The following is a 23274-nucleotide window of genomic DNA, read 5'->3' as shown; positions in this document are numbered from 1 at the left end:
ACTTTAAGGGGAAAAATTGCAGCTGGGCCAGATCTGAAAGGAAACTTTGAATACCAAAATCCAACTGAGAATCTTAGTTTAAAGAAGGGAAGTACAGTTTGAGAGAGTGCAGTGGCCTTTTTCTAAAATAAACAAAAAAGCCACAGTTCTGCTGAAAATTGATTATTATTTTGCTTCACACAACTAAAAAGCACCCATACAGATGTTTGCACACACACACACATATTACTTCTCTGACAGGTCCCATATCAGATTGTATCAAATCTGAAATGTTATATAAATTATACCTATGACCCTTTCTATTTCATCCTCTTTTTCAGGCAGTTCCAAGAGGCTTGTAGCTGATTGTTGTGTGAACATCAGTCTAATAGCTGACCTGTTCATATTCAAAAAGCAGGAAAAAACCTACTGTTTCATGCCAGAGGGATTTGGGGATATAGCTATTATATGATACTGCTAAGCATCAGTTTTTCCAAGTAAGTGCAGAATTATTTGCTTTCCCTTTCCAAAAATACATCTGTTTGGCAAATTTTCACTTCATGAGAGGAAAATTGTGTAAAATAAATATATACTTATCCACCAGGTGCTTCATTTAACACAAACATATTTTTCTCCCCATCACAAATCACCAAAAATTGCCATGAAGTCTGTAGATAATGTCAGCAATTGTTAGTATACAGAAAGAAAGGTTCTCATATGTTTTTTTCTTTTTTTTTTAAACTGCAGCATCCTCTATATAACATTGGCCTGCACTTTAAATATTTGATTTTGTATTTATCTCCACCAGAACCTAAGTGCATGCATGTACCAGGTCATACATGGAAATACTCTGTTCAAAATAATATCTTGATTAGAGCCTAGGACTAGAACTGAAAAAACTCTACCATTCAACTATCATGAGATCAAAAGGATTAGCCTTCATGCATATGATTTTTACTTTTGTAAAGATTCCTCTGGAAATCCCTGTACATTTTCATTCACTGTCTGTGAGTTGTCCGTTTAGTGTGCTACATGGCATGATACTGACATCAGCCAGATAGGAACTTTCTAACACAGTTTTGAGTATTAGAGAGCAGGCATTCTTTAGTGCAGCGTGCTGGTCACTCAGGGGATCCTTCCTCCAATTGCGTGTCCTGAGCATTGGGTGAACAGTGTTTATCATACACACTGATCACAGATTCATTAGCTATCCCCCCTTACTAGCTGTTTATATATTAATTTAGTTGACATAGCTGCACCCTGATTAGAACTCCTTATAGGTTCTTTGGTGGTTTTCAATGTCCCATGTCCTTTTTATGTGGCTTGATCCCTGCTTTTGAGTAAGTGCAATATTGTTGTTTTGCATAACTTCTGCTTTGTCAGCCTTGCAGAGCTGAGCTGGCATCCTGCTTGTGTTTTGCATGGCTTCTGTTTGCCTAAGTTACATCCTTTATCTATTTCTCCAAGGCTGTGCTGTTCTGTTCTACTCTCCTTATCAGAGTAAAATGCTGTTCTGCTCTACTGTCCTTATCAGGTGAGATGATAATGTGAAGTGCTGGCTAGGTTGGCACTGCTGACTTTCCAAGTTTCTACTGCCTCTGATTTACTGTTGAGCATTACTGTGTCAGGTTGGGGTTTCTGTTGTTCTTAAAGCCATAATTCAGCTTACAGAGCAGTCTCATAAGCAGCTGTGCCAGAGAAAGGGCAGAGTTCTGCATCACAGGGAGGAAAGAAATGGGCAGATGAAGGTCCTCCTCAAATGGGCACTGCCAGTGAGGCCAGTATATCACTGCTTCAGGAGCACTACTGAGGACTCCAAAATCAGTACTTGCCAATGCAGCTGCCCACACCCATATCCAACAATGTGAAATTGCAGAGGACGTCTCAGTCTGGAACAGGAACATTCATTGAGGACAGCACTAAAGACTCGAAGGGTATTTGTGCTGGTGTCAGGGTGCTGAATTGCAGCCTCTTTGGCATCCTGTGCACAGTTTATAACTTGCTTGCTCAGACCCTGGTGATGCTTAAGGGGCATAATGAACTGGACAGTGCATTTAAAGCCCAGGCTGAAGAGTGACAGGCTAATGAGAATCACAGAATTATAAAAACATAGAATAATTTAGGTTGAAAAACACCAGTATGGTCACCAAGTCCAAGTATACACCTACCACTGCCAAGTCCACCCACAGATTCTCTCAACCAGGCCATCAAAAGAAAGACTCCTTCTCTATCAAGACCATGTTCATGCATATGCTGTGGCACAGAAGTGAAGACAAAGAAATAGAGAAAGGGTATTGTTTGATATCAAAACTGGACCCAAAACACATGATATGCTATGAGCATGCACTGACAGCTGTTTACAGAATTTTGAGACAATCTGGACTTATTTTTTTGCCATGGGTGTAAATATAACGAGGGTGACAGCACTTGTTCTTTCTTTCTTGCACATTTTTCAGCACATCACACTGCCAGAGTACAAGCTCAGGACAGAAACCAAGTGCAGGAAGGAATCATCATATGGAATAACAATGTTAACGAGTAAGTAAAATGAATCAACAATCTTCTGGTTATAAAAACTGCCACAGCAGTCAGAATACTATGAAAATCACTGGGGTATTTCAACTTTTCCTTCTCCCTGATGAGCAAAGTACTAAATGTAGTGCTGGCAAAGCATAACCCCCACAATGGAGCTTCCATGAGAGGCATGTGCATCCCACCACAGCACACATCACTGCTGCTGCAACAGCTGGCGCAGGGACAGGGCAGTCAGCCACACCAAAGCTACACTGCTTTCAGAGTCTGCTTTCCTGTTTCTCACTGGCAACACTCAAAAGAACTCATCATTCCTAGTCTCAAAAGTTTTCCAACAAATTGTATGATTAAATTCCTTAAACACTGCTGCCCATTCCTAATCCGTTTTTGCAAACTTCCCTTTCACGAAAAATTGCTGAACACCATGGTGTCTGATTTATATTTCATTCTGAAGACAGGAAGTACAGGGATTAAAGTTGAGGATTAAAACACTTACTCTTTACTGCATTTTCTTCTGCAGAATAGTTTCTTAGTTGCCATGGGCACTGCTCACTGACCTCTCGCCCCTGAATGCACTTCTTTTTGCATCGGTGACATTTTTAAAGTGGATTCCATAGAGAACAAATGAGGGAAAATATCCTTATTTTCAACTACTCTCAAAGCAAGAAAATAGATTGGCTTCTCTTTCAACCCATTCTCTCCCTTTTGCAATTTAAACAGTGAAATCTGAACCAAGAGTCTGGATAAGGTCAAGCAAAAACTGAAAGATGCAGAAGCAGCTTATCTCATATGGTAGTATGTTCGCTCCCCATGTGGAAGGTATTCTCAAACAGAGCAGTTCCTCCAGATTAATATAGTCACATAATGGAGACTGTCACTGGTAATTAGCTTAGTGCCTGAATGACCTTCTGAAACACCAATGGTGTAATGCTCTAACCCTCCTTGGCTGCCTCCTTTCTCATCAGTTGAACCTTCTGAGCAGGAAAAAAAAATTAATTTCTTTCATGTAAGAAACACAACAAGCACTGTGTTTCTTGAGTTGCAAAGAAAGCTTAGTTCAAATACTGAAAAAGAAAGGAAATGAAAGAAAAAACTGGAAACCCATCATGACATTAACACATAAAAGATACCAGCTAAAAAAATCCCCAGACACTATTTTCTTCTCATGTTATTCACAAAATCTAAAGGCAGGTATAAATCTTTGGTTTTTCTAGAATCTTTAAACAAACTGGTAGCTTCATCAGTTGTGTGATAAAATCAATATGTAGTCACAATAAAAAGCCTGTTTCTACTGTACTGTAAAGCAATTAAAAAATGAACGATCAAGAAGTGTAAAGCTGTGTAAGAGGCAAGAGGTCTGTATTATTTTGCTGAGGGAATAATGTATTTGCTGACATAACCCACAAAATAGCCATCCAGACAATCTCTCAAAACTTTATAGAAATTTCCATGTTCACCTTTTGAAAACACCTGTATGCCTTAGTTCCAGAGAAATTTTTTTCAATAGGTGAATATTATGACTTTAAGCAATAGGGTTTTTTCGTATTTCTTGTTTTCATTGTAAGATGGAAAGGTTTATATATCATAACTTCAGGTTGGGCTGAGAAGTGTTTGAAATCATCCCTGTGGGTGCGATGATTGACAAAAAACTCCACATGAGCTGGTAATGTGCACTCACAGCCCAGAAAGCCAAACGTGTCCTGGGCTGCATCCAAAGCAGCGTGGGCAGCAGGGCCAGGGAGGGGATTCCAGCCCTCTGCTCTGCTCTGCTGAGACCCCACCTGCAGTGCTGCATCCAGCTCTGGGGTCCCAGCACAGGAAGGATGTGTATTGGATTGAGTCCAGAGGAGGCCACAAAGTTCATCAGAGGACTGGAGCACCTCCCCTACAAGAACAGACTGAGGAAGCTGGGACTGTTCAGCCTGCAGAAGAGAAGGTTGCATGGAGACCTCACAGCAACCTTCCAGTATCTGAAGGAGGCCTGCAGGGAAGCTGGAGAGGGACCCTTTTTCAGGAACTGTATTGACAGGACAAGGGTGACTGGCTTAAAACTGAAAGAGAGTAGGTTTAAATTAAATGTCAGGAAGAAATTCTTTACTGTGAGGGTGGTGAAACACTAGAACAAGCTGCCCAGAGAAGTTGTGGATGCCCCATCCCTGGAAGTGTTCAAGGCTGGATGGGGCTTTGAGCAACCTGGTCTAGAGGGAGGGGTCCCTACCCCTGGCACGGGCATTGAAATTAGGTCTTCTTTAAGGCTCCCTCCAAGCCAAATCATTATATATTCTATATACCTTATAGATTACAGGGCTCTAAGAGAGAAAAGGTGAACTGTTAGAAAATGAATTTAAAAACACTAGGCTTCAGAAGAATTCAGTTATTAAGATCTGCCTCTAAAGGTGAGGATTTTGTATCTCCTTTTTGCTAAAATGGGGGTTGCACAGTGGGAGAAGAGGAATACCTGCAGGACCTTTATAAGCAAGGTTGCTTCTGTAAAGCCCCCTCAGTTCAGACGGGAATCCTCATCAAGTTCAGCAGAGGCCACTCTGCAAGGCAATGCCAGTAATTGCTTTGGCCAGACAATTTATAGCCTTATCCCATCGTTTTCAATGTGCTCCACACCTAGTGTGGACTGTCTGCTCTACTACTAGCCTCTACTACAGTCTGAAGAGTGGATATGGCTGAGGTGTCATACTGCTTGCTTCATCTCAGCAGTGCAGTCTATCACCATTTTTCTCATCATGATCAGGAAAAGCATTATGAAAACCTACCATTGTTAGCTGATCAGTTTTGGAAGAGCAATTAATGCAATGGGGAAGGGATCATGCATTAATAGGAGCAAGATCAGAGAAATTCTGATTGCCTTCTGTCCTTTATTCCTGCACAGCAAAATAAAAGCTGAAAAAACCTCCTTCCAGTCAGATATCACAGGAAGAAATGATAGAAGCATCCATTGTCATTGGGATAACATTTTGCTAACTTCCCAAAAGTGACTGTTCAGCCATCATTTTACAGCTGACCAATCTGTGTGAAAAAGGAAGATTACTGGACAGAAATAAATCAATCTAGAAGCCATGCACATACCCCTTATCTCTTTTGGTCTCATCACTCCATCTATTCCTTAGTGATTTGGTACATGCACCATATAAACTACAATTTAAAAAAATCTCCATAATGTCTAGATAATTTTTAGAAATATCCTTTGGGCTGCCTTTTCTAAAGCTATGCCTCTGTGATATTTGATTTCTGGCAGAGACAGTACAAAAACTTTTGTCTCAGAAAAAAACCAGAAGAACAAACATAATTCCTGTGTTAAGCTAAGACTAAATAGTAACCTAGGAGTGGCACTGATGCATCTGCTGAGGTGTTAACCTATCTGATCAGCTGAATCCTTGTATGGGTTCCTCAAGACCCATTTGAATGGTCTAAGACGGTGCAGGTTTACAGAACAGACAGCTTTTAGAGGCAATTGTCAGGAAAGCATTCAATATCTCAAAGCTTGTCTAAATAATATATCTGACGTATAAATAATTTAAATGAAAAGAACAAAGATGTGATCTGGTCACTGTTAGAACTGCCAAGGAATCAAAGGCTGGTGAGATGAAAGAGGAAATTATTTGGTATAAATCATCCTCCAATTCAAAGTCCAGACTTGGACTTTTGCATTCCCTTTAGCTGATCTTGTTTATGTCAACTGTTCAAATTTTCTCTTCCTTTTTTTCACAAAGATGGAGCTATCTTCATCTATTTCACTTTCTTTTAATTAACTAGAAACAATCTTTCAAATCTTTGTGGGGTTTGGGTTTTTTTGGCAGGACACATTGGCTTAAAGAACTATTATATATGACAACAGCTATTCACTGGTATGGATAAAATTAAAACTATCTAAAAGCATAGCCACTGCATTGTTCCAATGATAAGGTCAATGTTACTGAACTGATCTTGTCTTTGCCAAACAGCTGCACAAAATTAGAGCAATCTTTTGTCCTTTTTAAATTGTCTCTCATCTATTTGAAAATGCACTTTTTTAAAAGAGAAAACCTTTAAGAAAGGCAATGCACATTGCAGATATTCATGACAACATCTACACAAAGCCAGTGGAGAGTCCATTCCATTCCGTTCACAGTGGGAACTGCACTGCAGTATTTGAAAGTGAATTAAATATTTTCTTTAGATTCACAAATACAGATTTCTTCAGCATGACTGCTACAGAAATAGCAAATTACTTTTCATGGTATACTTACATGGAAAAGACAATGATCTCATACTTGTACAAGGCTGAGTGCTAGGTTACACAACAAATGGATCTTCATGAAGAGCATAATGGTGGAATTGACCTTCTATACAAGTTTCAAACTGGGTCTCTCTTACGAAGAATGCTGAGAGTTAGGCCTGTTCGCCTTGAGAAGAGATGACACAGGGGACCCCATCAATACCTGTAAGTGTCTGAAGGGAGGGTGTCAGAGAATGGACCAGGCTCTACTCAGTGGTGCCAGGCAACAGGACAAGAGGCAATGGGCAGAAACTGACACACAGGAAATTCCACATGAATATGAGCAAGAACTTCTTTACTGTGTGGGTGACCAGGCACTGGAACAGATTGACCAGAGAGGCTGTGGAGTCTCCCTCACTGGGGATGTTCAAGAACTGTCTGACACAGTCCTGTGCCGTGTGCCCTGGGATGACCCAGAACAGGGAGGCTGAACCAGATGACCCACTGTGATCCCTTCCAACCTGACCCATTCCTGTGGTTATGTGTTCTAATAGCACAGGATCTGGATTGTGTTAATGATATGATATGGACATGATAATGAGTAGAATGATACGAATGGAACAGAACAACATTTCACTCTTATCAAGGACAGTAGAACGGAACAGCACAGCCTTGGAGAAATAGATAAAGGATGTAACTTAGGCAAACAGAAGCCATGCAAAACACAAGCAGGATGCCAGCTCAGCTCTGCAAGGCTGACAAAGCAGAAGTTATGCAAAACAACAATATTGCACTTACTCAAAAGTGGGGGTCAAGGAACAGCCACCTAAAAATGACAAAGGACATTGAAGACAAACCCCAAGGGACCTATAAGGATATCTGATAAGGGATGAGACCATGTAAAAGAAAGTAAAACATATACACCAAGTAAGGGTCAATAGCTAATGAACATGTGATTATTTTTGTATGATAAAGACTCTGTTTACCTGATGCTTGGATTCGATTGGAGACAGGATCCTCTGAGTGACCAGCACGCTGCAGTAAGGAATCCCTGCTCTCTAATACCCAAAACTATGTTAGAATGTTTCTATCTGGCTGATATGTTCCACAATTGCATTTTCATTTTCAACTTCAATAAAAAGAATTATGAACTAAAAGAGCTATGGATTCTTGATTTTGAATACAGTACCATCAGTTCACAGATGAAAGACATTTGTGCTTTACTGAAATCAAAAAAGTGTAGCCAACTGAAAATAAGCTTACTTGTCTAGCCAACTTACAGAAAAAATCTTTTCAGTTTTCCTGTCAAAGCTGAAATGAGAACAAGATTAAAAAGAGAATACATTTCAAAAGTAATTGTAGTTGAGGGGCATGTTGTACATTAACATTCCTCTCAGCATCACTATAATCTCTCATTTTGGGTACTGTCTAGTTCTCTTTCACTGACTTCCTGGCTTAGAAGAAACTCCATCTATCTTCCCAATGGGAAGATGAAATCCTGGCAGAGTCAGCAATTTTTCTTTTTTAAAATAAGATAATAAACACTGCTTTTTATTCCACCAAAATAATTTAAGATTACAGACTTGTACCTAAAATATTTTACTAAAGATTTTCAGCATCTGTTCACAGATATTTACATGGTCTTTGTGTACTTGTTTGCCCTCATTTTTATCAAGAATTTTTCAAATTACACAAAGATGATGAAAGCAGGCATGACTATCTTTACTCTCTCATGGCTCTGCTTTCCTTCGAAGAGTAAATGAAATTTTATTGTACTATCCATTAAATTGCTTTCATTAAATGCATTTGTGCTGGAATCTTCTTGGTATACAGGATTTCATCTCATTACCTGGAGAGATTCCCAGTTAAACGTATTTAGTGAATAACTACGGAAGGGGAACAGTGACTGCATTATGGATTTGCAGGAAAAGCATTTTTGCCTTATATGGTAAGTCATAGACCTATATCAACAGAAGTTGCTTAAAATAATTGAGAGATGGAAATTTACCTATATCCCATTGCATAATCTGGCCCTATCTTAGAGATCCAAGGAAAGAGTCAAATACTTTGAAGAAACATCTACAGAATCCGGGGTGAAGACTCAATGTAAACATCAGCACAGCAAGTAGCTGATTCTACTCTTATGAATACACTTCATCCTGCTATTTAAGTCTGTGCAACATCAAAGACACATTTGCAGGTACAGTCTTGGAGAGCCAGCAACCTAAGACGCCACAACAATGTCACTTGGTATGCAGGGGGAGGTGAAAAGGAGGATTAAAACCAGTCAGGCACGATATATTAAAGGAATCCATGACTAACGGGGTGTGACAGCAAAGGGTTTCATTCTCTGTAACAGAATAGATCCCTACGGCTGGAAGTTATTAGTCCACTGTGTCTTTATCACCTTGGAATTTTTATGGTTATTTTTGATGAATTCACATTTTCGTAATTACCTTTTTGACATTAAGCCAATTTTCACTTTTAATTAAATCCATAAATAACCTTAATTCTTCAATAAAAGGGTTTTTGTTCTTATTTTTTGTTATTATTACTGTCAGAAAATATTTCAAATACCAAAGCATAATATTAGTTAGTAATTATAACTTCTCAAAGGTCCAGCAACAAACTATGTTGTACCTTGTAAACATTATGCAAACTTTATCTGTGTTTTAAGTATCTGGCTTGATAGAAGCCACAATTTTTCTTTTGTTTTTGTAGAAGTTTGGCATATTTCTCCTTATATATATTAATATATCCCAAGTGACCAGTGAGCATAAATAAATCCTTATCAAAGAGGGATGAAAAAAATGGATAATTTTAAGTCTAGAGTGTGCTCAGAGAGAGTGAAGTGAGGAGTAAAAAGGGCCAAGTTTAAACTGTTTGGCACAAAGAGGAAATTAAAAATGAGCAAAATCAAAGAGTGATTGAAATGCAAGAAGGAAAATCTGACATAGTAGTGCAACATGAGAAAACAACAGAAGCAGTAACGTTATTTCACCTTCAATGACAGTAACTCTACAGCAGAACTTTAATTACTATATTAAGGTCCATTATGCCAATTTTAATTGAGACATCACACAACTTCTCAGAACGCAATGTGCTGACCATGCTTGTAGGAGATGGTGTCTGGATGGCCAAGTTGCACTTCTGGGACAGGCAGGACAAGGCTCACAGACCTCATTTGGCAGTCCTGCCTCTGGGCAGCATTCATAGGAACAAGGGAGCCAAAGAACTACTTACTAAGGTGAAAATGAATGCTCATTTACTTAATCTCTGATACAGGAGTGGACACACATAAGTTTAATGGAAATCCCTCATGAACACTGTAGGTCAGTTCCTACTGCCATGTCCTGCTTCAACAAACCACTGAATAAAAACTTACTCTTCCAGTTTTTATACTGCAGCTTTAAATACTGCCACTCAATGCTTCCAGTGCTGCACAAGTGATTTTCTTGCTATTTTCTGTGAATGGCTGTGCATTTAATTTTAAAACTTCTAAACTATAACTTGTTCAACATGGGGTTGACATCTCAAAGGTTTATCTGTCCCTCCCTTCATGCATGTTTCCATTTTATCAGAACCAGTTTCCTTTAAAATGAAAGCTTAGACTTTCAAACTCAATAATCTAAATAATCTAATGAAATAGTGCCAGTGATTAATATGAGCTATGATGAAAAACGCTCCCCCCCCAAAAAAATCATTCCTTTAGGTCACAGCTCAGCTCTTTAGAGATGCACTTATAAACAGTTGATGACTCATGGACTTGATATCCACAGGGAATCAGCATTGTGAAATATCTTGGTGTTGGAAGTATCTGGAATGTGGAAATATAATTCAGAGCTTAATCTCACATACTGCCCTCATCCTTCCATCTGAGACTGGCCAGTATTTTGTAATATTGTGTATTTACCAAGTGGCAGAATTTGAAACCAAGCACTTCTGTTGGCAAAAATTATTTTTATTTGCCTTGTTATGTACACTTAGTGATTAACAATCACATCAAAAAACATAAATCTTTAAATCAGGTAGCCTCATTAAGTCAAAGTTGAAATTATCTATATATGAACCACATCTAAATATAATTTGCTGGTTTTTCTAATTCACAGTCTGAAATCAACCCAAGTACTTGAAGATGCACTGAAACATCTAATACTATAACACTGATTTCTTCTCATAAGCTTTACACCAGTCAAGACAGTAGAAAAATTACCTTTTTCCTGACTTGTTGATCTTTGGGAGAATGGGCTTTCACATGCTTTCTTAGGGAACTTGGATCTGTGTACCGCTTAGTACATCCTGGAATCTGACATGCATAAGGTTTCTAAATCAAAAAGAAAAAGGATAAAGATGCTGTTTTATCACAAATTATTTTAACTCAGGAGAATCCTTTTTGAGCCTTGGGATGCTGCAAACCACACTAGTACAGAACAAAAATGTACATTATTACAAGCAGAGTGCTGGCAATTTGTTAGAGGGGGAAAGGATGAAGTAAAGCTCTTAAGGAAGACAAACAAAAGGAAAGCTTTCATTACAGCACCTTTCATTGTTACCTTTTTTTTCTAATCAGTACAATGAATATTGCTGGATATACTTACAATTCTTCCACCCTCAGAGCAATCTTTGACTTAATCAGAAATTACAGTCTTTAGTGAATCAGGTAAAGAAACTGCAGTAAAGGCCCAGAAAGACTGTTTAGGATTATAGAAGGATCTGCTTCAGAAAAAGAGAACAAGAATAAGTGTTAGTTTACTATATTACAAAGAAGGCAAGCAAAAACCAAACCAAGTATTGAATATTGAAGTTTCAAAAGTATAACATACAAAAAAAAAAAAAAAAAAGGCATTTTAATGTGAAGTACCAACCAACTGCTTCAGCTCATATTTTCTAATAATACTTCATTTTAGAAAAATACCAGTCTTGTCATATCTTTATAGTTTTCTTAAAGGAAAGCCCAATAAATCTAACTCATATAAATACCTCATCCTGAGTGTTCTAATCTGTCTGTCTTCCCTGAAGATTTGTAGGTTCACAATACAAAGTATTAAATGAACATTAGGTCAAACTGTTTCCTGAAATTAGCTATTTTGCAATTTATCCACTTATGTTTCACAAAGCATTTCTGAAAACACCTTGTACAAATAATTAACTTGCCAGCTGTAGTATCAGCTATTCAAAATCGATAATTTATTTTTTAAACATCCATTTAACTCAAATGGCATTGTTTTAATTGTATTTCTGAACTCCTGCCCTTTGGAAACCGTCTCTGTGAAAACATGATCTTTTGTTCTGAAACAGTTTTTCAAACAAATCTCAGCTGTGACTCAAATTTAAAGCAACAATCTGTTAGCATGAAAATTTTTAGATTAACAAAATTATTCTACCTCTCTTGACTTTCTGGTACATGTCCTAGCCTTAAGTTTTTGTCAAAGAAAAGGACTTATTATCGCAGATGGCTTCAGTTTCCCTAAATATCAACTAAGTGGAAGAAAGCTACTGCCTCTACCTGCAGCAAAGACCATGGAACTGTGGTCTTCTCATCAACTAGTTTGGTCCATCTTCTTGCATGCTTAGATTACTGGGTCACTTTTGAAGCAGCTTCAACAGCCTCATCAGACCTATCTCTTATGGGCTACCTGCTGTCACCAAGCTGGAGGAAAGGATCAGATGGTCTATTGTACAGGGGACTGCAATGGGACTTCTGTGTCCTTACAGTGTCCAGGTGTGTCCTCTGGTGCTTGGCGCGGTCACTGGAGTTGCTGAAAGCTTTCTGGCAGCCAGGGTGCTGGCAAAGGTACGGCTTTTCACCCGTATGGCTCCTTAAGTGAATCTTGAGATTTTCTAGTCTGGAAAAGGCTTTCTTGCAACCCTCAAACTAGAAAAGAGAAAGAAATTATTTGAAAGGAAAGCACACACAGTAAACTGCAACAGCAAACACCGAACAGGAGAGTAAAAGGGCATGCAGAGACCTCCAGCCTGCTATGGCTGGGTAGCTCTGCAGGGCCTGGCTTGGGTGTTGCTGCAGGGTTCAAACTATTTAGAGTGTAAAAACGTACCTATCCTCCCTGCACATGGCTGAATTAGGAGAGCATGTCCTAGATTTTGCAGATGGCACACTGAGACCCAAAGGGACCAACCAGGTGAGAATGCAGCACCTGTCTGGTTAACACAGCACCAGCTGATTCTCCTCCCTGTAGCATGCCAAGAGCAAAACACTCACTGTGAGGTTCCCAAGACCTCTGCTAACCATCCCTGTATCAGCTCCAGGCTTCTTTGGATAATGGCAACTGACCCTAACTGAGGCATCTCTTAGTACCAGCCCAACCTACAGAGCAATAGCAAAGGCATGCGGGGAAGTATCAGTCTGCTCTGCCTGGCTAATGGTGATGCAAAAAGTAAAATGACTTCTGAAATATATTTTTACCTTTCTACCATGAGTAAATGTATGAAGCACTAAAAATACTGTAAGCCTGTCAAAATAGGATGTAATTCCTATGGGAAACCAATAACCATGTGGCACAGTACTTCTATACTTAATCAAGTACTGCATCTGTGGAGAAATCTATGTTTATAGGAACAGAAAACAAGATTTTCATCATCGTGTTCTCATAGCATACTGTAACCTAAGGGAAAGTAAAAGGTCCATTCTATTTGACACCAGCATTTTTATATGCACTTGATTTCAATTAGACTTAAATATTTATGACTATCAGAAGGGCAGGCTTTTTAAAATTCTATCAGTCAGGATCAATTAATCTCATTAGTTTCAGCTGCTGCATATCCCACTATGCAAAGCCACTATCTAAAGCTTCTGATGCATAACACGCTAGTTTGCAGTTCTTGCATACTTGCAAAAGTAATTATTCTGTACCGGAGATATCAAACATTTCTAAAGCTAACACAAAAATTTCCATCATTTTGCTACCTATTAATTACCTGTTAATTTTATTCACTTGAGAAGAAACAGGCCATTTTTCACCAGTGTCAGAATAACACAACTAAATTTTATTATATATTATGCAGCAATATGTTTACAAAAGCACAGATAGGAAAAACTGACATAATTCTGATCATAATTGGCATGCCTTTCTTATAAATCAGTAACTTCCTCCAAAAAAGAGAAAAAATATACAAAATTTGTATCACTTAATTTTAAGACCATCTGTCTTTTGGATTACTGCAAAAAAGAATTACAAGTTCAAAGAATAAAGTATAAATCACATTACCTATAAACCATCAATATTAAAATTAAGATTAAGAAACTAAAGTTTGATAAAGAGGATGAACCACCCCGCTATACCATAACTGTGATTTATCTTTCCCACATATTCATTTCAGAAAATGTCTCCATCCAGGAAACTTTTTATTTCTATTCCATCCCTTTATACAAAGTGAACTAATGCTTTTCAGATGATCCCCTTTGATTTCAGATTATCCAGATTGACCACTGAACATTAATTTATGCTTGTATAAATAGTGTTGCCTTTATGTTTACAGACCTTTAGCATGCATACAAAACATTGTTGCAAGTGTAAAAATATTTATACTCTTAAGGATATATTTTTAGAAAATATTACAGAAAAAAAAAAAAAATACACCAATACACCTTACAAGTGTCTTGATAAAAATATCACATTTCTCTAGGAAAAAGTAAAGAGTGGAGAAAGCATAAAAACATGGAAGCTAAAAACTGATACAAGAAATTAATCACAAAAATGATAGAATTATAGAATGGTTTGGGTTGGAAGGGATCTTAAAGATCATTTTGTTCCAATCCCCCTGCTATGGTAGGGACAACCGCTAGAACAAGTTGCTCAGTGCTCCATCCAGCCTTGGCTCGAACACTTCCAGGGATGAGGGATCTACAACTTCTCTGGCCAACCTGTTCCTGTGCCTCACCACCCTCACAATAATGAATTTCTTCCTAACATCTAATATAAATGTACTCTTTCAGTTTTAAGCTTTCAAAAAAATGACCTTCAAAAAGCAAAATAATTCAAGAGCACCTATGTTAAAATTAGAAAGAAGTCTACTGATTAGCCCATCTTATACAAACAAGTTATTCTTTTGTAACAACTTCATAAAAGAAAAACCATTTATTCTAATGACTATGACTATGCTGTACATAAGTATAATTGTAGTACCTCAAGAAGCCATTGATTTTATAGGGTAAAACTCAGATCAATGAACAAGCTGTAGAAGCATGGCTCTGTTTTGTTTATTTTGCAGGTTATTAAACTTTGAATCTTCAAGCATGCAAATGAACTTAAACATGTAAATGATTTTTTTTATGGTTGTAAAATTACTATTAATTTTAAATGGGCAAAAATGCTTAAGTAAGCAGAACTGGGGAGTGTAAACATAAAAATTTAAGAATTGTTATTTCTGAAGACTTCTGCATTGCTGAGTATAAATTGGAAGAAAAGATAGTTCTCTCTTCCCTCCACAGCCTTAAATTACTGTCTGGTATATTCACAAGGCAATATATAGTTGTGTATTGCTGAAAAGGTCATTCTAGCAAAACAGAGTCTACAAGCCTGTATTATTAAAAAGACCACCTTTACTCAACAGTTAATGAACGTTTCCTCTATAAATCAAATTTCTTGAAGCCTTGGAAATCTCTGATTCTTAAGATAAAAGGAATGAAAAGATACTCTTTTCAACAACACAGCATACATTCTATCCTCATAAACAGATTTCAGTGGAAGTATCGCAGACAAGACAGGATTACCTCTGGGGGGGAAAAGTCAGGGAGTTGATAGCTGCATTTTGAAATGGAACTCAAGTTTTCTAAGATATTAACTGTTGTAGTCACTTTAAGTATATGGCATACATTTAGCATTCTGAATCTGTTTAACAGCCCTAAACATATGCCTGATTAAACAGGGTTTTTTGCAAGTATTATGTGGAATTAATTGTGCAATGTTTTCCTAAACTGCAATACAGAAATCACATTACTGAGCTTTTATTTTTACTACTGCATGCAAATTGAAACCATTAAGTAGCTCATACAGAAAATTTCCCCTCTGTACTTCCTAAAGTTATTTTTAAAACACATTCATGTTTACTTTCTCCTTTTATAAGGCCAGTTATGAAAAGCAAGAAACAATATATTTACAGGGAAAGGTAAAGCACGTCAACAGAAAGAAAAAGCAGTGTTTTGACTTTAAAATATTAATGTTCTCATGAATGCACTGTTCATCCTTACTTATGCAGCAATGATGTTCAGTATACCAGCAACCCTCCTGTAAAATGACAATATAATCTCATAGGTTATATAAAATAATCTGTTCAACATCCAAAGCCCTGCTGGATGCACCATGCATGTCTGAGCCTTGACTGGAATTCAACGGCCACCTTCACTATAAAATACATTTAGACTCTTAAACAATAGAACAGCACGGTAATATCAGTGTGAATACTTCAGTATCAGTAGCAGATAATCAGTGGCCAAGTGACTAAGAAATTAGTCAGTTTTCTCTGCAAAAGTAACTGTTCTGATTATCTCAGTTGATCATCAGTATAGCAAGGACTGAAGAACTTGTTCTGGCAGACATCTGTCTGAGCTCTGCCCATTCATTGAAAAGTATGTAGTCTTCATTTTAAAAGTCAGTCAGCCCAACTTCTTCTTTATCCCCTATCTAATATAATCTGGTATTAAATATATTCACATTTTCCTGTCTGAATTTGTTTTGCTTTTGCACCCAGTGTCATTTTTTTCTTTTGTCATTTTTCTGCTGTATTAACATTATAAGCAATGTAAAAGGTAACTTTTGATTCTAGGTATTTTCTGTTATCAAGTCATTTAACCTTCTCCCAAATTATTTATACATATCAAAATTATTTGCTTTTTCACTATATACAATGCTTTCTCAGACTTACTTTGACATTGATTCCAAATCCCCCCAAAATGAAACTAAATACTTTTAGAAATACTGACACCTGAACAGTATTTGATTTTACAGAAATGTTCAATTGAGTATACAACACACTGTTACTATCTTCAAGTTTGGGCTTTTAGTATCTTTTTTCATCTGAACCAATTATACAGTGATCCACAAATATTTTTAAGCATCACTGTATGTGGCAAAGGATCATCTTTAATTTTTTGAAGTGTGAAGGATAAGCATTTCCCTTCTCCATTGTCATGTGTGAGGAAATATTCATGTGATATTATAACAAATACGTTTCATTACATGTTCCTCATCTGGCCTATCTCTAAGTTTACTGGGAGAGGTGTGGTTTTCCTTTTTAAATTTGACTTTGCTAAACATTAGCCTGCCTATAACCATTAAATTGAAGCATCTGACTTTCTGTGTACAAGAGCTAGCTACTGTCCACACAAAATCTCCATAACAAACCTAGATATTTTACTGACAGAATACATTCATTCTTCAATAAAACTGAATACATGTCTCAGGCAAGAAACAGACTGAGAGCCCCTCAAAAGGCTCTGATATAGGGAGACACATGAGCTGCATCCAAATGACCTCAGAAAGTTAGATATGGCATGTGCTTGATGGAAAGGTGAAGAACTCTTCAAATCTCTGCCAATCTGACTTGGGGGAAATCAACCCAACCCTAAGCACACACAGAGGACATATTAACCAGGTGGTTCAAATGCATACCCAGAGTTTCAAAATACCAGCTTGTTTGGCTTAGTAACCTATTCACTCATGGGGAACCTCTGATGATGCAAAATGAGAAGAAAAATGTGCACCCAGAAGCTAAGATACGTATCAGAGGGGAGAAATTCCTCACTGATTTTAAAAGGTCAACAAGATAAGAAACTTTACCCTAGCAAAAATACTTTCCATGAAAAACAATAAGAAAATAACCAACATCTCTACCTTCCATGCCTTCTCTTCATTAAGCACAGTGGATGCCAGAGTGGTCCAAGGATACATGGCATCATGACTGTGGGACTGGGCTTTCCCCACTGCATCCACACAGGTAAGACAACCAGCGGTTTCACAGATATACAGTTCAAATCAGACCTGGCTCTTTTTTTTGCCAGCCAATGCATGGCAAACCCACATTAATCTATGACTGATTGCACATGACCACATAGACACATGTACTAAAAACTCCTCACACAATGTAATTTGGTCCCCTTCTGACTACTTCTGTATTCACCTGGCATACAAAATACATGATCAGTATTTCAGTGGTAGTCTTATCAATGTTAGGTATTCAGGTAATATGAATCAAACTCCCTTTTTCACTTATTTCAGGATCATCTTAGCCTTCTTTAAGTCATAGCATTTTACTGAGGGTTTTGATTACAGTTGGTACTACTAAATTCCCACTCAGACTTTTTTCTAGGCATAATTTCTCATATTGTAATCATAAGCTATATGTCTTCCTTCCTGCTTACATTTCTTTGCATTTGGCTGATTTACTATGTACCTTTTCATAATTCAATAATCCAGCAAAACTAATGAGATCATCTCTGTCAGTGGGATACTCTCGGTATTTGTAGCTCTTCTAGTCCCTGTTAAATGTACGAAGTTTAACTACTTAGGACCACTATTCTGGGAACAAGTGAAGCACTCTTCATCTACTATGTACTCTTCAAATGGAATTTAATACAAAAAACTTAAAATCATTTTAGGTTGGAAAAGACTCTTCAGATCACTGACTCCAACCATTACCCCAGCACTGCCAAGTCCACCACTAAACCATGTCACCAAGCACCACATCTACAGGTCTTTTTAATGCCTCCAGGGATGGTGATTCTGCCACTTACGTGAGCAGCTTCTCCCAGTGCTTGACAACTCTTTCAGTGAAGAATTTTTTGCTAATATCCAAACCAATCCTTCCCTGGCACAACTTGGAAGTTATTTCCTTCCATCCTAACGCCTGTTACTTGGAAGAAGAGAAGAATACCCGCCCCCCCAGAGCACTGTACCAACTCATGTAATGTATTGTTCCACACCCATTTACAACAGCGAATTACTGTTGGAGATTGGCATGACAAGCTGCTTGACTTGCCTACTTTCATAATATTCATAAACTGACCATAAGTATGACAAGTAAAAGTTTTAAATCTTTAACTTTGAAGGAATATATCTGAATAAAAACATAAACCATTCCTAGACCTTAGAAAATGCTGTAATTCATTAATATGTATGTGCAAATGGAAGAAACGGTATCCCTAAGAATAGGAAAAAATAAATCTGGAGTAACATAAGGTCCCAAATCAAATCTTTGAATTATTCAATAGCCATGCAGCATTTTCTAAGATTTATTAGCAGATAAAAGGAACATTAATTATTTAACACTGTCCATCTGTCAATTAATTTTGAATGCTTTGAGATGCTGACCAGGTAGGTTCTTCTGTGTCAGCACCTAGGCAGGTGGTATGACAAGGACAAGGTATCTCTCCACAGCTTTGTATTTACCACACAAACAGAAGTAAAAGCTGCTTCTTTTATGGCTTTCAAACAAGAACAATGCATTTCAAGCATTAATTAATAGTCTTTTAACCATTTTCCTTCCTCAACAGTATTACCAGGGTGCTTCTCTGCAAAAGAAGCAAGTGTTTTCAAAAAATTGAGAGTAAGACCTCATATGAAAACCTTTTAAATCAGCTTTTTATACCCCCAGACTCTCCAGCCTGGCAATCTTGTGAATGACACATAATTAGTGTCAGACATCATTCAAACTGCTGACATCAGGTGCTCACTGACAAGGAGGCTGCAGTCACAGCTGAGATTTAAAGGCCCAGGTTCATCTAGTGCAAAGTAAGTGCTGTGCTTTTAACCCTTGAAGTGTTTAAATGGGGGAAAATGTAGCATTCAGAGCAGCACTTTACTTTAGTGCCTATCTGAACAGAACACATTTTCTAATGTAGTGGCTGAATGCTTTGGTGAATGCACTGAGCTTATATAAGGCCGTATATTTTCCTCAAAACTGTGCAATGGCTGGCATTTATTTTTGCTTTTATAGTTAGGCTTATGAAATTATACAATGTCTGGGAATTTATTTTTCCAGTAAATAATGACAGATTATATGTGTTACATTGATTATAGCAGATACTTGTTTGCCCAGTTTTTCAATGACAAACTGGCCCAGAGGTAATTAGCCTCTTTTGCTTTCCTCTTAAAAAAAAGAAGGTTCCCTTCACTGCAATATCCTCACTTTGTGTTTTTCTGGTAGATTCCTTAAAATTTTATGATCCAGCATGCATAAATGTAAATGCAAACAAAAGATAATTACAGACCGTGGCAAAATCTAAAGTAAATTATTATTTAGCCTCTTTGTACTTCCTAGTTTATGTTAAAAGGCTTATTATACTCAATAGATAGAGAGTAAAGTTCATATTATTAGTCAGATGTAAGACTTAATAGGACTAGTCAGTGCTTATAGCTATAAGGTTCACATTTTAAGAGCTTTTGATTAAGCAGCACATAATGCTTTTTTTGTTTGCGTGTAGGGATTGAACAAGATTAATAGACTATATCCTAACCTGATTTCAGTTTTCCGATACATCCATCTCTTTGGGTATTTTTAAGTAAGAAGAGATACATGCTGCTATACAGGCAATGAAATCAATGGAAAAGAGGGTATATTAATACAGACCAAAAATCTACACATTGGTTCACATGGGAAACTGAATCAGGCTACTTTTTCAGACAGATGCACATGAGAGGCTAGTTTCTTGCATTCTCTTTGAATAATTGTCACTTTTTTGGTCACACTGTACACACTTGACCGTTCCTGTATATAGACAGACTACTTGAGTGTCTCAGTAAGATTTATTTTTAATCTCCTTTCCAGGGAGGTCAGTATTCTGATGTCAGTTCTGATAAGACAGTGGACTAAGGATGGCATGTAATCGCAGTAAAAGTAGGAGACTTAAGTAACTGTCCCCACCTACCACAGTATTTCATTGTGAAAACTCTCTTTACAGATGGCTTTTATTCCTGTGTTTTTGATAAATGTAGCATGCTCTTTTTTTCCTTTTCATATCAGATCTCCAGAATTATTCATACTTTTCATGTTCTAGAGATCTGCAGCACAATGTAACCTTATTTTCTAGGTAGCACCATGCCTAAGGACACAAATATCTCAGTTGAAACTAAGCACAGTGCAATGAATGTTACTTGTCCCTGAAATAATGGTGTCAAGAGATTCATTCACCATGGAAATGTCTCTTGTTTTCATCAGTCTTAGTAAGCATGGCCATTTCAGCCTCACAAGCTATTTCTGTTGCTGTAGAGAAGGTAAATATTATGACAACTCCCTTCAAAAGGAGCTATTACCGAATACATCAGCTGCTACTGATTCAAAAACCATATGGTATGGAAACTATTAGGGGGAAAATGAACATTTTGGGAATTCTTTCTTTGCTTCCTTTTGGAAGATGGTGCTTGCAAATTCTTTTTTTCTTCTGATTTTACTCCTTTCTTTCTCTTCCTCTTTGGCTTTTCTGAAAGGTTGTCTTTGATCCTCATGTAACTGAGGCCATAATCTGTAATCATGCAGCTTTTTTCTCCTAGAAATTGTTCACTGTTAAGGCAGCTACTATTATTGTAAGCCCCAGAGAAGTCCTATGCATTTGAATACGTTTTCCTTCTTGTAGACATGCAAGAACTAAACAACCTTTTGTCAAGTAAAAAACCAGTTGTTTCCTTGCAGGTATTTAAAAAAATACATGCAGGAATACCATCTTCAAAAAAATGAAAACATGTAACTACATCTCACTTATGTAGTTCTGTTTTCTACAGGATTTCGTGCCAGACATGCACTATAAATTGAGGTAATAGGCTTTCAAATATGGAAATGATATAGTGTAAATCACATTCTCACTGGGAAGATTCTGTTGTTTTAGATTTTGCTCTTTCTGAATTTCACAAAGGTCTAAAATCTGATCTCTATTACACTAGGTAAAAACGGAATAAATAACCAGGAAAGCTCTGAACCCATAGCTGAGCTGCAAAAGAAACTTCCTCACCATACTCCATGTCAACATTATCATTCATGATTCATTGTATTTTCTATAAATAGTAACTTTGTACAAATATCTATTTCTATCATAGAAATAAGAGTACTCCATTCCATCCTGTCCTATCCTATTTATAAACATGGAAATTGGGACTGAAAAAGTGGAAGAAACATGCATGCTGCTCTACAAACACTAACAAAGTATTTATTCTTACAGTTATTTGAAAATATTAACACCTGATTGCCATTTTTCACAGATACAAGGATATTACAGACAGGAAAGCACTAAGACAGTTCTCAGTAAACTCTTACTTATGGTGCATAGCTCACAGTTGATACTGTAAAACTTTCAGCATGGTGTTTTACAAATCTGGATATGAGGTTCTTTTTATTCCCAGCAAATGTACACAAGGCCAGCTGCTATCTGGCACAGGACCTCTTGGTAAACCCCATTTCTTATTTAAAAAGTCAAACCTCAATTTTCTTAGAGTTTTTTTGTTGGTTTTTTTTTTGTTTATTTTGGGTTTTTTTAATTAAAAAAGCTGTTAGATAACTGTCAAGAGCAAAATGGGCAGTAAGAGATCCATTTGATAGTTCCCGAGTGCAGCATTTGGACTCAAATGCAAACATGCCAAGATACAGTACATTTCTACAAATACTAACTTTGTGTCCAAAGAAATGATGTACTTATGTTATCCTGGAAAAAAAAAAGTTTGACTGGCTCCGAATTTGACAGACTGACACTGATGTTACTTAAAGGGCCCGGTTAAAGTAGTTTTATTAAAGCAAAAGTGTAAGGCATAATTTAATGGGTTACTTGTTTACATTAGGCAGTGTTCAGCTTGAAGTGCCTGAGACAAAAAGCACAATGCATACCGAAAGAGGCATCATTAGTGGACAGTATTATGCTTGGTCAAACCTGGACTTGAATTTAGAAGTTTAAGTTGCACTTGGAAAATGCAAGAACAATATACTGAAAAGGCAATTCTCTTAATTTTAATACAATATTTACATACCTGTTGCACTATTTTCTTCTGCCAAATTGGCTCAATCATATGTAACCTCTAACATAAACACAATTTTTACACATATAAGTAGCATACCTTGAAAATAGCAAGATTAAACTGTGCCAGTATGTAATGGTTTGAGAAGTACCTTTTTCAAAGTATGCTCTTTCATAGGGATACACAGAAACATACTGTTTGATTTCAAGGACCAAAAAGTCTGATATTCTCCATTATGCAACAACAACCTCATTCTCCATTATGGAACAACAACCTCATCAGGGGACAGAATTTTTTGCAAATTTCATATGACAGAATTGATTTGACTCTTTTCCCTCAGAGAGGTAATGTTTCTAGAATGTTTCTTATGGAATTAATAAGTTCAGGCTATTCAATCCATCGGGTGTATTCATGGTCCACTCAGTTCATAATGGAGAAAAGACTGTTTCTATTACACTCTGGCAGAATCTCTGCCAGTAATAATGATTTATAACAAATGTGGAGTGGTGACCAAAACTTTATAGGTATTATTTCAAAAAAATTTTTGCACTGCTTTTTAGTAGCTTTTTTCTTAAAATACAACACGTGCATCTCTATAGT

General features: G+C 37.2%; 1 protein-coding gene across 4 annotated transcripts in view; it reads right to left on the bottom strand.

The window, feature by feature from the left end:
* GLIS3 (GLIS family zinc finger 3) overlaps positions 1-23274 on the bottom strand; it is a 161555-nt gene that overhangs the window by 35084 nt on the left and 103197 nt on the right. For all 4 annotated transcript variants that reach the window (XM_048292592.1, XM_048292593.1, XM_048292595.1 and 1 more), the window contains exons 4-5: positions 12435-12596; positions 10935-11045 (exon numbers count right to left, since the gene is read on the bottom strand). In XM_048292592.1, coding sequence (XP_048148549.1) covers positions 10935-11045; positions 12435-12596 — 273 coding nt within the window. The remainder of the gene's footprint in view (positions 1-10934; positions 11046-12434; positions 12597-23274) is intronic.

The sequence above is a fragment of the Corvus hawaiiensis genome, chromosome Z, assembly GCF_020740725.1.
Source record: "Corvus hawaiiensis isolate bCorHaw1 chromosome Z, bCorHaw1.pri.cur, whole genome shotgun sequence".
NCBI lineage: Eukaryota > Metazoa > Chordata > Aves > Passeriformes > Corvidae > Corvus > Corvus hawaiiensis.
Note: the sequence above shows the minus strand (reverse complement) of the source record. Positions and strands in the feature narration are given on the sequence as shown.